At 42.6% G+C, this 15,332-nt stretch overlaps 1 protein-coding gene and 1 long non-coding RNA gene across 9 annotated transcripts in view; one reads left to right on the forward strand and one right to left on the reverse strand.

Annotated features, from left to right (window-relative positions):
* jp (junctophilin) overlaps window positions 1-15,332 on the forward strand; it is a 54,863-nt gene that overhangs the window by 4,894 nt on the left and 34,637 nt on the right. For 7 of the 8 annotated variants that reach the window (XR_015324692.1, XR_015324693.1, XR_002672066.2 and 4 more), the window contains exons 2-3: window positions 1,421-3,508; window positions 13,864-13,971. Coding sequence is in view for 5 of the 8 variants with exons in the window: in XM_086984898.1 (XP_086841024.1) it covers window positions 3,067-3,508; window positions 13,864-13,971 (550 nt within the window). In the remaining 3 variants the exon portion in view is untranslated. Of the gene's footprint in view, window positions 1-966; window positions 1,317-1,420; window positions 3,509-13,863; window positions 13,972-15,332 lie in introns of those variants that run through there. The other variant, XM_022798016.2, reaches the window with a different exon arrangement.
* LOC147756393 (uncharacterized) lies at window positions 6,334-8,389 on the reverse strand. The gene is made up of 2 exons (XR_015324704.1): window positions 7,422-8,389; window positions 6,334-6,961 (listed from the first exon to the last, which is right to left on the reverse strand). It is a non-coding gene; the product is annotated as an uncharacterized LOC147756393 (long non-coding RNA).

The raw sequence follows: 15,332 nt of genomic DNA on the forward strand, positions 1-15,332 counted from the left end.
GGTGGCGTTGTGGCGCGGAGCCAATAAATCGGTAGTGATTCTACCAAACAAATCGGCATCGTAATCGTATACGCACAGACGTAAGAAAAGGTCTGAGAGATATCGAAAAGAATATCCAGACGCTTTATTGATATCTCGATCAGGTTTCGGTTATGATCAGTGCTTACTCCATTGGCAAAATTAGTCATAATTCTGAAAAGTTAACGACGCGCCGTAGTTTGTCCAGCAGCTTCTAAAGGCTTATTGTACTTAGACCAAATAATTGACGAGAAATATCAATAGAAATTTGTTTGTGAGCCTTGTCCCACGGAATACGGTCTGAGTATTCATCAATGAGTGAACATTAGACTAAGTAGAACGGCTACGTGCTAGAAGATAATCTGAGTAATCAATTTCTTGAAGCTGCGCCGTCTTATCTATCTAACCAGAAGGGGGCATAGCGAAAGTTATGTGGATGGAGTGCACGCTTATTATTTTGTGCTCATGGGGGGATACGAAGCGAAACACTCGATGGGGAAGTAGGCTACATAGTTGATAAAGATAACCTATCAATGGAGCAGCGAGGTGATACTAAAATAACTATTGACGGTTTCTTATAAGTTTCGCGTACGGAACGCGTCGGGCATTATTGTGCGAGTCCAAACATGTTTCTTTGTCATTCATGTTGTTCGTTCCGTGGCCACAGTTAATGCACGTGCATGTATCTCGTATGCCTTTATCCTTACGAAAGCTCTTAATCCGATGGAAAAATTTAATTCAACATTTTTTTTTTTGGAAAGAGATTCTTTTTACAATGAGTTGTCAATTCTGACTTGCTGCACTGAATCTTTGCGCGTCCTGTTTTTTTGTTCGCTGGTTGACGTTTGTGAAGTATACTGACGGATGATTCACTGAAACCCGTTGGTTTGACTACTGCCAATTGCCTGAAAGAAGTGCGCTCCCGGGGAGCCCTACCGCTGCTTGCGGCTTGCCAACGACGGCCTCGTTGGCAAAAGAGCACCGATTTTTTAGGTTGTAGTACTGTTTCAATAGGCAGCAGCCGGCCAGCTAGCAGACAGGAAAGAACGAAGGTGATGTAGGTAGTGAGTCGGGACTGGCGAAGGTGCTCGGCGTGATGGTCCACCGATGGGCTGGGCAGTGGCTATATAGTCGGTTTAAACGGTTTCGGGCCTTGAGGGTAGATGAGAGAGTCTCGCGCAGTACAGAACAAGGACGATAGATCGCATGCGACCGCCACATGCCACTGGAAAAATGCCATACAGCAAGCGGCTCGAGTGTCAGCATAACGACCATATTGGCGTGCTAGCAATCAGCAGGTAACACTATTGGAGGACACTTCCTTACTTGTTTTCTCTGGTGCAGTGAAGACTAATATCGATTTCTACTAATTTATTCTGGTGTTTCTCTGTTTTGCTTCCAGCCAACATGGTGGACTGATCACATAAGAAGGCAACGGTTCGACAGCTCACGCTCGTAGAAGTACAAGCGAAGATAATCGAACGTAATGCAGCTAACGAAATATCAGTACGCCCCGAACTAGTGATACTGACATCAATACGATAGCACGAAGCCATTGGCATAATACATTCATACTAAATAAACCCACCATTGGCTAGGCATTTAACACGGGACGCATCACGTACATATACGTGCTGTGTGCAATATAATCACAATTTTTTCCCTTATTCAGTCAGTTAGTATATCCAGCCATTGTGATCTGATTCTGAACGCATCAATTAGAAGGCAAAATCAGCATCTATCATAGTGCATCAATCGCGTACCGAAAACAAATCAGGTGCGCTTTCGCCTTTACCTCGGGACCCGTCCTTCACAATTTCTCCCATTAAGTCACGCAACTCGTCACGTCCCTACGCAATGCACGGTTAAGACATCGAAACCTATTATTAAAAAGCCAGCTTCAAGCCATAGGAGTCGAACCCACAGCGGGAGACCCTTACTTCTGTTCGATGAGAAGCCACGCCGCCAGATTTTCACCGTCAGGTCCTGTCGTCTACTCTTGTTATCACCGCCAAGTATAGACGAAGCGGGCAACCCTCGCGTGGGGTCATGCTCGCAGCCAGCCTACTACGACGAAGTCCAGCTTCGACCACAGCGCCGTTCGCGTCACACTCACCTGACAGTTACACGAATAGGATAAATCCCGCCGAATTTGCCAATCCTCGTTTCAGCTTCGCGCCCTCAAAGCACAGCTTCGGCTTTCGCAAGGTCTACCCGCACACTTCTATTGAGAAAGACTATTAAACTACTGTTAAGAATTATTGCAAGCGGTTTAGAGAACCGATTGGAAAAACGCGTTGACTCCGTCGAGTGTAAATCCATCTTATGTACAGACTATTATTGCCAGCACTAGTTTGCCTAGTAGACGTAGATCAACAATTCTATTATAACTATTATTATTATAGTTGTTGTTCTCCTTGTTGTGATTATTGCTATTACTGCGACAACTACGGTTATCATAATCAAACTTCTCGCTGCTCGTTTAGTGGCTGTCGATCAGATCGAGGTAGAGGCGCTCACGGGAGGTACGTCATGCATCCACCATGAAAAAGCAGCAGTTGTGAATCGGACTCTATACTAGCCTGCTGACTCCAACAACTTATTATTATTGTTGTTGTTATTACTACTGCCTACTATCACTGTCAGTGCTATTGTTACTGCTACCGTAAAATACACAGTCTCACGTTCGATCAACCAGCCTCTATCGTCTATTTTTGGACCCGGTGTCAACATTTGCGGACTGTTGCAATTGCTTCTGGCCTCGTTCCCTTTGATCAATTAATTTCGTTATTACTGCTATAATTGTTTATATTGTTGTATTATAAACTATAATTGTACTCGTTTCCCGAGCTGCCAGTCATGATGCGGGAGGAGGCTTTGCCTATTCCCGCCACTTCAACATCGGCCTGAGCTCTTGACCTTGGAGGGGTCAAGGTTCTCAGCGATTCAAGGTGGTGACGTCTGACGCGCTAACGAGACACCGTACTGGCACCTTACTAGAACGGGCGGCAGACGCAGCACGCAGCAAAAGCGTGCGTGTCTGCTGCCATGGCTATGATGATGATGGGCGGTGCCGGAGCTAGCGGCGGCGGCGTCGGTCCGCACGTAGTGCAGTCGGGAGGCCGTTTCGATTTTGATGACGGTGGTACATACATCGGCGGCTGGGAAGACGGCAAGGCCCACGGCTTCGGTATCTGCACCGGACCCAAGGGCCAGGGCCAGTACTCGGGCAGCTGGAATTATGGCTTCGAAGTATGCGGTGTATACGTGTGGCCTAGCGGGTCGTGCTACGAGGGCTCGTGGCAAAATGGCAAACGGCACGGGCTCGGCGCCGAAACACAGGGCAAATGGGTGTACCGCGGTGAATGGACTCAGGGCTGCAAGGGCCGCTATGGAGTACGTCAGTCCCTTACCTCGGGCGCCAAATATGAAGGGACCTGGGCCAACGGTCTTCAAGACGGTTACGGCTCAGAAACCTACGCCGACGGTGGTAAGTACTAAAACCACTACTTTTCCCTGACCAACAACTGTATAACATCTACTAATAAGATTTTTGCTGCACTCACCCGTAGGTGTTACGTTGTAAAAAATTAATGGCCGTTTTTCAACGTTCCTTCTACCTTCTACTTTTTTATTATTTTCTTACATCTAAAAGTGGTCCTTTTTCTCCTCTCTAAGCCCGTTGGTATTTCATTGTGTAGTGCGCGCAAGTCTACGTTGAGTTTAGGCTCTAAAAATAAAAACCCTAAATGAAACTTAAATGTCAATAAATGTGCATTTCCGACGCCAGTTCTATTTTGCCTTTTTATGGAATCAAGAAACTATTGAAGCAGCATGGAATTGTCGCGTGCAGTATTCGCTATAGGCTCCACGCCTAAGCAGCCTGCTCTAGAGTGGCTTGCGAAGTTCAATAAAATGATCTTGAAACTGGAGAATGTATTTAGCCCCAGTCAGCCATCTGAAGTGAAGGAAAATCACCTGAAGGTATTTCGGAAGGAAAACAGCCAGCAACTTATAAACTGGGGCAGAAAATTAATCGTAAACATACGCTCTTCGACAGGCATCTTCAATCTATCAAATGTACGCAAAAATTAGGAGCCTAAAAGACCAGAGTAAGGAAAACAGATGCGACTCGGATCCAACATGTCGCCCATCGCCGAGCAATACGCCGATGCAATAATAAGTTTCTATACAGAATTGTTACCGGTGACGAAAAATGGTGCCTCCACGTCAATATGAAGCAGAAAAAAATGTAGGTAGCATCCGGGAGATAGGCGCTTAGGCCCAGAATAAAGGCAGGTCTTTATCCCAAAAAAAACATGGATTTGGATTTAATGGCCCTGGAAGTGTTCCTTGCATTAGGGAATGTGCGAGAGGATCGAGACAATAAGCCGCAATCTGTATATGGCCTACTTGAATCGAGTGAGTGAGATAATCTAACAAGAAAAGGCCCGATAGACAAGGCAAAGTTCGTTTTCCGCGCCAATGCTAAGGAGTACATGACAAAGGTTCATGGCAGGCTTTTTTGCTTTTACTATAATCTCCAGACTTCGTACCTACACCTTTTTCAAATACTGAAAAACGAAGTTACATCTAGTAATGAAGAGTATTTGACTGGACGAGCTGTCTAACAGCAAACCTGAAAATTTACAGCCGCTAGATATAAGATGCTTGAAAGACGAAGGAAGAACATAAAGAGCCACAGTGAATACCTTACAAATTCATTCGCTATTGGAATTGAGTAAAACGTTATACTCTTTTTGTACACTGAAAAGCGACTCTTACTTATGTTACAACTGAATATGTGGTTAGAAGTCAGTAGCATTTAATTGATAGAACTGTTATCCGCAAGATCAGACCGTGTATGTGTGACGAATATACATGCGCAACTCGTTTTAATTCTACATAATAGAGTAAACGAATAGCAGACAGATACAAATCTGTGCAAGTAGTAGGGTTTAAAAAACGCTGAACTAGTGACGTCCTCAAAAGTGTGGAGGGTACCTGAAAGAGGCACAATTTGTAATTAATCTATTACTAAACAAATGACTATATGGTCGTCTTACTTTGTCTTGATGAATCTGCACTTGCCTACGCTGATGTGGACATAAATGTATTTCTTAATGGTAGCTCCATACAGAAGGCATCATACCAAAACTTAGTTACAGTAAAAACAAACAATAGCGGCTTAGGCGAACCAACGATGAGTTTAGCTGTGTACGAGTATAATGTTGACTGGCCATATTGGCACCGATACATGTCACATTGCTGTGAACAGAGAACTTTACAGCCAGTCAGATAACGTTGTATACTGTCTTTGGTCAAGGAGCTGGCCAAAAAAAAGCTTAAGCAATATCGAAAAATTCGGTGTACTGCACCTGCGGAGCGCTGCTCGACATTCTATTGCTTACCTGCATATCATCGGTAATACACTCGGTATTATTATTATTATTGCAGAGTTAGTACAAGATGTGGGGCGGGTAATTCTCCTATATAGATATATGGCATTTCCGAACAATTCCATATGATATTTACAGTGACTGAGGATTGAGTGATTCCTAATATCGAATTCATTATTCGACTAGTACATGAATTTGAAGTATAGTCTATTTGTCGTACAAGGCTCCCCTATTAGTAGACACATAAGGGAAAAAGTGTTACGTAATACCCTAGACTAATGAAAAGGGGATATTAGAAACTTAAACGTTTGACATATTTCGACGGATCGCCGCAGACACAGACATATCGTGTTTAGTGATCGAGCGATGAAACAACTGATACAACTAAGCTCAAGCAAAAAACTGATTGCCAGTACCTTTTAAAAGCACTAGCTTTCTTGTTTAACGGAATCAGCTTGCTCAAACGCTTACATAGGTCTGCGGCATAAAAGAGGATAAAAGTCTGTGCGGACACGTATCGGCGTTCATTCTATTGGTTAAATCATAAGATATTAACGAAATTGAGTAAATTATCAATCATCGATTGAGCAGCGCATCCGTAAGCACATAGCGCTCTGGATCTCGTGTTTCAAGCGTATTCTAGAGCCCATGTCATTTACCAAATAAATTTTGCTCTGTTAAAAAGCATGTTCTATTACACGCTCGGTATATTTAATATTGTTTTCTATGGTTACCTTATGAAACCGCTGACATCTTTAGCGTTCTATCCAGAGCGTGTATGTTGCAGAAATTTGCAGGTAGGAGCACTGCCGATTTCATGTTAATAGCGAGAGTAATACATTGACGTTGGGTGTGTGCATAAAACTGTGTTGTGTACACATCTATTTCAATGTAAAGTAAAGCAATGCGATTGATCCTTGAACTTGGAAGACTTCCTTTATTCCCATATGTTTTGTTCCCACTTTCTATATATATACACTGTTTTTCAACCGATTCAACCCAATTTCTATTTGCGCTTATTTGGAATCGTTCGTTTTGCTAAATCTATGTTATATATGCATACAACTATACGTATATGTAGATGTGTGTTGAAGAAGTGCGCCGTTCGTCGAAGACCGAAGTATCGAGCAGCGGTTGTAGTTTTCATACTTTAACCGCATACATACAGTTACTTTTTTTCTTAAATACACAGCCGTTACACTCTGTAATTCCTATGCTTACAGATTATCAGATATAGTTCACGCTTCTGTAAACCTCGTGTTTTAACTGTCGAGCGTCATCGCTGCGGCGCTTTCCTACCGCCCGCCGCCCTCGCGGCTACACGCTGTCCTTACATTCCCTCAGCGCTGTAGGTGCTTCTATACGGTATACGGTGGATTGATCTCCGCACATCAGCTCTCCGGCTTTTTCCATCACTCTCAAATCTTTGGCTCTAGGCCAAGTACTGCCCCAAACCATGTAGGCCACGACCCGATGCCGTTACCGATTTAACTGGTTGAAGCGACGGTGGACCGTTTTTGTCGGCGATCCGGCTGCTGACCGGCCTGCCTCAAGCGGTAAATTGATTCTGGGTTATTACTAAACTATGGACAACTATGCGGCAGGCTAACAATATATGTCTGAGCGGTTAGAGCCTTTATATGGTAAGCGCGCCCGAACTCATCCTCCATTATATATATATGTACATAATTGCCTCCGGAAAAGAAAACAGAAGAAAATGTCCCTGTGTATTGTCTTCTTGCGTTATCCCAGCTTAGAGGATTTAATTTGCCTTATGTATGTAAAACAATGTCAGCCAATTAATTATCTTTCCCGGGACAGCTTAATCCGTTTAGTGCAATCTTTGGTCATAGCATAAATTTCATAAATTACTTAACAAAGTTCTAAAATAATAATAGGACTTGAACTGTCCTCTGTCATCGACTAATATGAATATTACAGACCCAAACTTAGCTAAATTTTGTCACGCAATCAAGCTACGTCAAGACAAAGCTATCGTCTTACCCTATCTTGGAACTTAGCAGACGGCATGATCACTGGAAAAACTGCTGGTGTGTAATAGTTAGTCTAGCCATCTCGCCTCATACCGTAAACTGCCACTTCACCGGTCAAGTGGGTTACCTGACCTGACCGTCCTCGCCTTCTGTAAAACTTCTTGACGTTCCGGTTCTGGATTATTTTTGGCGTGTGATAAACGTTAAAAAATTGAGGGGTTAAATCTCAGGACCGAGGACTTGTCATTGCCGCCGCGCCGCAAGAGCAACTAGACCAGGAAAATAATTCCCAGCAGATCGATTGTTTTCAGTGAGGTGGGACAAGCTACTGGCTCTTATTGAAACCAAAGGAAGGAACCGTTACTAATACATAACGATAAAGTTCGCCATGGATTCTTACTACCGTCGCATCGCCTTGTTCGGGAAAAGATCATCTTCTCACACTCACATGCAGTTTGTGTGACTTGGTGAATGCTTGTTTGTGTGGGTGAGAGTCTTTGTCAACGACATAATTGCTCGACACAGAGAACAAAGTCCCAAGTGCGATAATTTTGGCATAACCATTTAGCTTGAAAGAAGATGATGTGTTAAAGGAAGTCAGTAGCACGTGTCTCGTACTGCAGTATGTGACCAGCGAATGAACGGCGCTTGTAGCGGCCCTGGACTTTCAGACCGACAGAAAGGCCACCCACAGAAACTGCTGAGACTCTTGTTTAATAGTCCGCCGATCGCGGCTTGTTTACAAACACAGACAGAGAGGACGGAGCAGAGAGAGCCCAGGCACTTGGTGCACTGTCTATACTGTATATACAGAGTGAGCATCTACGCCGGGCTGTTTGGTACTCCAGCTCTTTCTTAAACGAAACGAGATTCCAGCACAGAACAACAGCAAATTCACGACAAAAAAAATACTGAAGACTTCAGACTTCATCGAATCCGTCCAAAAGTACATTTCGAATGATCCCTCTGTTTTAATTAGGTCGTTAACGTAGGCGTTATATTCAAGTGGACGTAACATGCAACGGATCGTTCGCAAGAGCCTCAGGTACACGTCACATGTGACAAAAGTCAGACGTATGCTTTCCGAGGCCAGTAAGACTAAGATGTTTAATCGATGACGCCTGCGCCTTAACTATCGCAAAAAGCAGCAGCAGGTTGGGTTTAATTTTTTTTCTGATAAGAAAATATTTTTCGTTCATACAGAAATTAACCGCAGAAATCACCGCTGGCTTCCTTACAATGCAGAGGATGTGTTTGTTATGGGTAAAAGCAAATTTCTAGCCAGCGTTCATGTTCCAAGTGTGATGTTTTGTAAAAAGACGTCATGCAAGCATACCTAGTCCCGACAGGCAAACGTATAATTAGAGAAGTTTTTCTGCATGCTTTATAGACTTTCATGCGACCGCGGGCAGCTAGGGTGCTTAAAGGGAGGCTATCCTCTAGCATGATGGTGCACAAAAAGCTATTTAAATCTCGAAATTCAGTATCAATTGGGAGTCATCGCTAGGGTAAAAAAAATTTGCATGGAGAATTACACCTACGTAAGCCAGTACCTAAGTCTGCTGCTTTTATCGACACTTTCCGTTGAATCGATTGTCAAAACGGACAAAGTATGAAGGGCACACCTTAACAATGAGGATCAGAAGACGGACCACCTAGCGTTCCTGTGCTTTCATATTACTCTTGCTCAAAACCAAGGAAGAAGCCACCGTTTGTGTGGGACGGCCCTTAGCCCATTTGGGTTTTGTTTATCACCTTACACTAAATCGTCAAATGACTTGAACATCATTCGCATAATGTTCCAATGAAATTCATAATATAGGATAATTTTTTTCCTATAATGAAATGCGATCTCCTACTTGATTTCAATTCAGTCATAATTAATTTCTATTAATATTCATAATTAATAGATTATTTGTTATTAGAAAATAGAAAAGTTCTGTGTTAAGAAACGGCAACTTACTATATTGTAATGCTGTGAAGACTGCATGTGATGAATTCACGGATAGGAAATTTAGACTGATTTAAAGGCCCACATCAGATGGTGGGTGTTACTATTAAGAAATTTATTAAGTCATTTTTGAGCCTCAGTTGAAAAGCAGTCAGCTAACAACAGCGGCACCTAAAAAACCATTGATGAACTCATTGAAAGCGATGATCTCGCCTTAAAATTGATGTATATATTGTCTTTGCGTCGATCCGCTCAGTTTTCTGTCGGTGTGCAACGGCGCATTACTAAGTATAATCCGTACTCGTTCAGATAATTCGGGAACTGCGTAATTTGAGGCTTCTCCTTGGCCTGTTATTCTTTAGTTATTCACTTTGTTGTTTCTCAGGAGAAGAAAGTATACATGGACTATATCCCCCCAGTATCTGCCGGGCATGTATATACGCTATATAGCATTCACTGTTAGTGAAAACGAAACTCCTGTGGCGCCGTTAACAATGTCCAACAACGCTCGTGCGTACATCCTATTTTGGAAAAGCTGGAAACCTAAAAGGCGTTAGGCAGGTAACGCGGCCGTAACGTAGGCCTTCAAGGTCATCACCAAGTAACACAAAGGCGAGTTCGTAATTTCTAACAAGCTACTCCCCTTAGCGCCCGAAAAAAGTCGAAGATGTTCGGCAGAGATTGACCAGTACAGCTGGAGTGTTACCTGCTGCCTTCCGAAGACGATACGCATTTAAATATATACCTAACGCAGCGGCGGCGTAGTCAGAAGCGTCGGGGCGTTCGCGTCCATGTCTTAATCCACTTGTAAGGTAAATAGACCCATAAAAGACGACAAGCATGCTTAAGCATACTACGTATATTACGACTCCACATTAAAGCAGAAACCTATGTATTTTGTGGCGCAAATACTACATATACTTAACATAAAGACTATTTGAACTCTCTATTGACATGAGCTTAAGCACTACTATTGCTACCTGTATTGTTCTTAAACGATAATAATTGGGATATATGTGACTGTTGCAGCCAGTTAATTGTCTTAGCTACATAAGTATGTTAGGTCTGTATTTTTTACGTCATCTTGTCGCACAGTAATGGACAGATCCACGTATTAACAGTCCGCCATACAAGTCTTCATTTGTATGACGCCACCCAAACTAAAGGTAAGAGTGACGGAACGGCAAATATTTCAACTTAAAGATACGTGGTATTTTTCGGTGTTCTAAATAAAGCTATAGCGCATCTCCTGTACTAGTTTTAGGCGCTGTAAGGGTATTCGCTGATCCAGATGATCGTGTGATTTTTTTGCGCTGAATGTTTTGTTGTCTTTGACTTCATGGCACATGTTACTTGTGTAGTTAAAGGTCGGCAGCGTTACCGGTCATGGAATGTGTAACGTCGTTGTCCTAAAAAAAAGTCTGTGTAACGTAGCGGCCTTCTCCTAGTTATTTTGAGGCCCACCTCCGCTAAATCTCACTATCTTATTCGCACATCATTGCGATAGTATTTCACGTTAATGTCACCACATTTCCACAATGTGGACATAAGCATGCCCAGGTGCTAAGGGGCACGCCACAGCGGTTAAACGTATACTTTTCATTTGGTATTCTGCCATGTTTTGATATATAGTAATGTTTTCGTTTAAAATGATCGCTAGCTATTAGTATTTTCTCTAATACGTTTCGCGAGGCTTTTTTCGTCTAACCTTCTTTCGAGCACTCTGGGGCGCTCTGAGGACTACTGAGAACTGAGATTTACTTACGGTGTAGTATACAACAAGAGCTCAACGTGCTGGTTTGTATATGAAACCAAAGTTATGTCACGTGCGAACATTAGTTCTGGTAACTCAAATCATTCCTTTGCCAAAAAAATCCAGTATTGGACGTTGAAAATTTCTTGTGGGCCCATAAAGCAGTGCTTCTGTAAACAGGTCATACAAGATCAGAAGAGTTTTGTCGCTAGTTTTTCGTTCGTATCGAGTTTTTCGAATGCATAGGCCCCGCGGTATATGATCGGAGCGTCTGTCTTAGATAGGCAAGTTACTCATTGCTTGGTTCATGCAGTGATTTTCTAGTCTTTCCCAAAGCTTGTCTCTGAGCTCTAGAATATTTGTGGGACTCAAGGGCATTGGCCAACATGCTTTTGCCGAAGTTTGTGCAAGTGCTGTATTCTGTACCATTATAACAGAGATATGTTCTGTTATCTTGGACACAAAATGGCCTCCATCTATGCTTATATTCTGTTTATTACTTACATGTTTTCAACCAGGGGTATCACCCACATCTTGTGAAAGATTATGTCTGATAGCACTTTATTCTCGAGAGAAGTATCCGTGACCGGTCTAGACGCTCATGTCTTACCATAGCATGTCATATTTCTTTCAAAAGGAATAAATAATTTGATCTAGGCCTATATAGCAATGTGAACATTATGTCCTAAAAGGTTATCTCCCAACTAGTGATCAAGTTCTAAACTGTATTGATGCCTGTATATCGGTACTTTCATATCAAAATGAGATTCAAGTTCGTATTGGCTAATAGATATAGAATTATTTCCAACTTCCTGTTGTTTCTTGTCTTTCATGTACGTCGGTATACCTGCAATTGCAACAGGACGCGATTTGTCCCTTCTTAATTGAAGCGGCGGTTTAGCCGAGAGCCTACATAATCATGCCGAATGAATATCTGACTTTGACATTAACCGCACATTCTTACTATCTAAGAAAGTACTTCAATATTCCATCATCTAGAAAGTCCTACAATAATGATTTAATACTATTTAAAAGAGATCACTATAAAACAGATACTGCTTAGCTTTTAATAAGATTATTTGTTATTATCGGTAGTATCCTTTGTGGACAGTATTCCTCCACGGAATGAATTTGCACTGACTTCCCGCTGCGTTTTCCTTCAATGCAGATATGAGCTTTAGCTTCGCGGAAAATTCCGGATTGAGACAGCCAAGTGTAAACAGCTGAGAATGTAGGTACAAGGTTGTATATATAGAGAGTGCAAAAGACCGCCTAATCCGTATTTTCGACCGGTATTTGATACAGCTGATCTTAAAGTGTGTCCAGTTTTATAAGTGAGTAATACCGGAAAGTGAGATAAGAAATAAGAAGGATCTTCACTGTCGTATCACCGCCTGAAGTGGTAGGACTCCGTGAAGAAACGTAGCGTATAATGTGCCTCTTATCGGTCTGGACAGACCTTTTATGTTTCAGTGTGTCGAACCACCCCTTTAGCGAGTAAACGGGCATCCTTTTCTTCTATAGCAGACACTGTGCCTTATTCAAAGGTCCTCTGTCCTCAAAGTATATGTACTTAACTGTGCTGTCTAGAAACCGCTGTATCAAACATCAGCAATATACCATTTCATCTGTGAAACACCTGGTGCCCTCCCCTCACCCGCCCATGAAAGAATGCCCCGTGCGCGCTCTTGCCTACCCCCGTCGCTCGCGGAAGTTTTGGCACAATGGCAACGTATCCTAAACGGCTTGTTTCAGAGCATATTGGGCAAAAGAGGATCCTTTGTTCCATGCGAGGCGAAAATAACCTGAAAAATGGCTTTGTTCTTCTACTCTCTTTCCTTTGCTGGCAACATCCTTTATTTCATCTATGATGACAGGCCAACGAGTAAACAAACACGTGTCTCGAAAGGGAACCCGTTCAGTAGACGGACTCTGAACCCACCCCGGTTGCTCAATTTTGGGCTACCCGTTCGGTCGTTTTTCTTCAGTCTATGTTCGTTCCCATTGCGCCATCGCCATGGTCGCTGTCGAGCGGCCCGACACCAAGTGCATCTTCAGCAGACGTCGTGTTTTGCATCAGAGAATGTTTCGCCACCCGGATGTGAGAAGCAATCTGGTCTAAATTGAAGCGGGAAGCAAAGACTGCCGTTTCGAATATATTCGTGCTGAACGTAGCAATTCACCAATTAAGAAAGCGGGCTAGACAAAGCGAGGGAGTTTCTCCCTCTGTGGCTGGCTTTCTTACACTAGGATGACTGAAAAGTGTCAGGGTGGATTTTGTGAATGTTGGGGGCATTTGGTCTGGTACAGATATCGGTGTTTGTGTATGATAGCTGAATGCCCAGCGCTGGATGCGGGTATCTCCGTACGTTTGTGCTGAACTAATCGTTCAGTTATAGGCGATAAGATTTGATGGAGCTACTGCGCTTCGATAGATCAAAGAAGGTAAGGATAGCTCGTCCCCTTGAACCGACTGGAGTGAAAGACCCTGGATTCGTTTGTCTGATTGGACTTGATTATCAAATCGCCGTGGACAAGCCACTAAAATACAACTGAGTCGCGCTTCGACTTAAGAAGGAGGAAAAGGAAGAGGTGGAAACAAGAGGCGGAGCGGAAGGGAAGTTACAGCAGGGAACGAAGACTCTTTTGTCGCTAAGAACGTTTTTACTTATGTCGCTGTTCGTCGTCATAGCTTATGTGGTGGTTAATAACATTGATGCCATTGTCATTTTTATCGTTTTCACTCAGGAACATATCAAGGCCAGTGGCTACGCGGTTATCGGCACGGCTACGGAGTGCGGTCGTCTGCACCTTTCGGTCTCGCCGTCCACGGAAGACCGAGTCATCAAGCGCAAGGTACGTTGTCCTTACGTGAAAAAATATTCATGCAGATACGATATAGGAAACATCTATAAATCTCATGAAAAATGAAACACTACAGAAAGGTGGTAAGTTTTGAATCTTATAATGGACAGTTGCAGTTTGCAGACCCTCGCGTCGATAAAAGAAAAAAAGCAATAATCTACTGTGACCTATTCGTGCTCCAGACAGTAGCTACATTTATGCGCTATGCAACAGTCGGCAGAAATAGCTTCCGGTGTTAAAAAAGATTGTTCACGACGGATCCATCTGGATTTTCTGTTGGATTTATTTATTCTAGTTTATGTTTGTACCACATATTCGACTCAGTTATTTTCCAGGCTTAAGAGGAAAGCTCGTGAGGACAATATCGAAACCATCAAAGTATACCACATTGTATATTCCTAGACGCAAAGCGGGACTGCCCTTGGTATTACCTTACCCTTGGTATTATCGGATGCGACAGTATTAGCTCTTAATGTACCCATTATTCAGTAACCGTTGATTACACTAAATCCTTGGAATCATAGCCGGTCTTTGTCGGTTAGGACTGTATGTATGACCGGTCTTTAACTGTAATTAATTCTGGCTCTGGAAGTCGCTCTGTCATGGAAGCAAATCACGGTCTTTGAGCGTCCGATAGTCAGTAAGAGACTAATTTCTAATAAACATATATACATATATATATATATATATATATATATATATATATATATATATATATTGATTATTATTATAAATCGAAATTATAGATTTATTTAATTAATCGAAATCAACTGTTCATGACGTTCTGACTAAGTGCACGGCTGCTCAAGACATATTGGTATGCGCATACATACCAGAAGGAGCATAGCAGAAAATCCATACTTAATTGAAGAGACACAAACACGTGTTTCTTTTCTTTCTAAGAAAAGTTGGTGATTGTGACTTCTTAAGATGATAGGCTTGGCGGTTAAAGGTAATGTGATTCATGAGAGTCCCAGGACAAGTCCTATAGTATCAACGTCAGACAAACATTCAATAAGGTTAGTATAGTACTTAATTCAAGTTCCTGTTCTCCTGAGTTCTCCCAGGTGCAGAATACCAAACAGTTCTAGCTTTCTCGATGGTAATAAAGACGGCGTGTGGCTGCAAAAGTACACTGCAGAGCATAGGTGACCCAGTAAAGGTTCCCGTTGTGAGTAAAATCCCGGTCCAACCAGACTCCACGTTAGAAGTGTTCTGTTTAGACTGATCTTAAAGTTGCGGCCAAACCGTGTTGCTCACACGAGGGAAATTGGTACACGGTTGACATATTATGGAGCTATGACTAATCATAATTTTGCGGCGTAGATTTCAATCCATCCCATGATCATATA

Source organism: Varroa destructor, unplaced genomic scaffold, assembly GCF_002443255.2.
Source record: "Varroa destructor unplaced genomic scaffold, Vdes_3.0 BEIS01000003.1, whole genome shotgun sequence".
In the NCBI taxonomy this organism is placed as follows: domain Eukaryota; kingdom Metazoa; phylum Arthropoda; class Arachnida; order Mesostigmata; family Varroidae; genus Varroa; species Varroa destructor.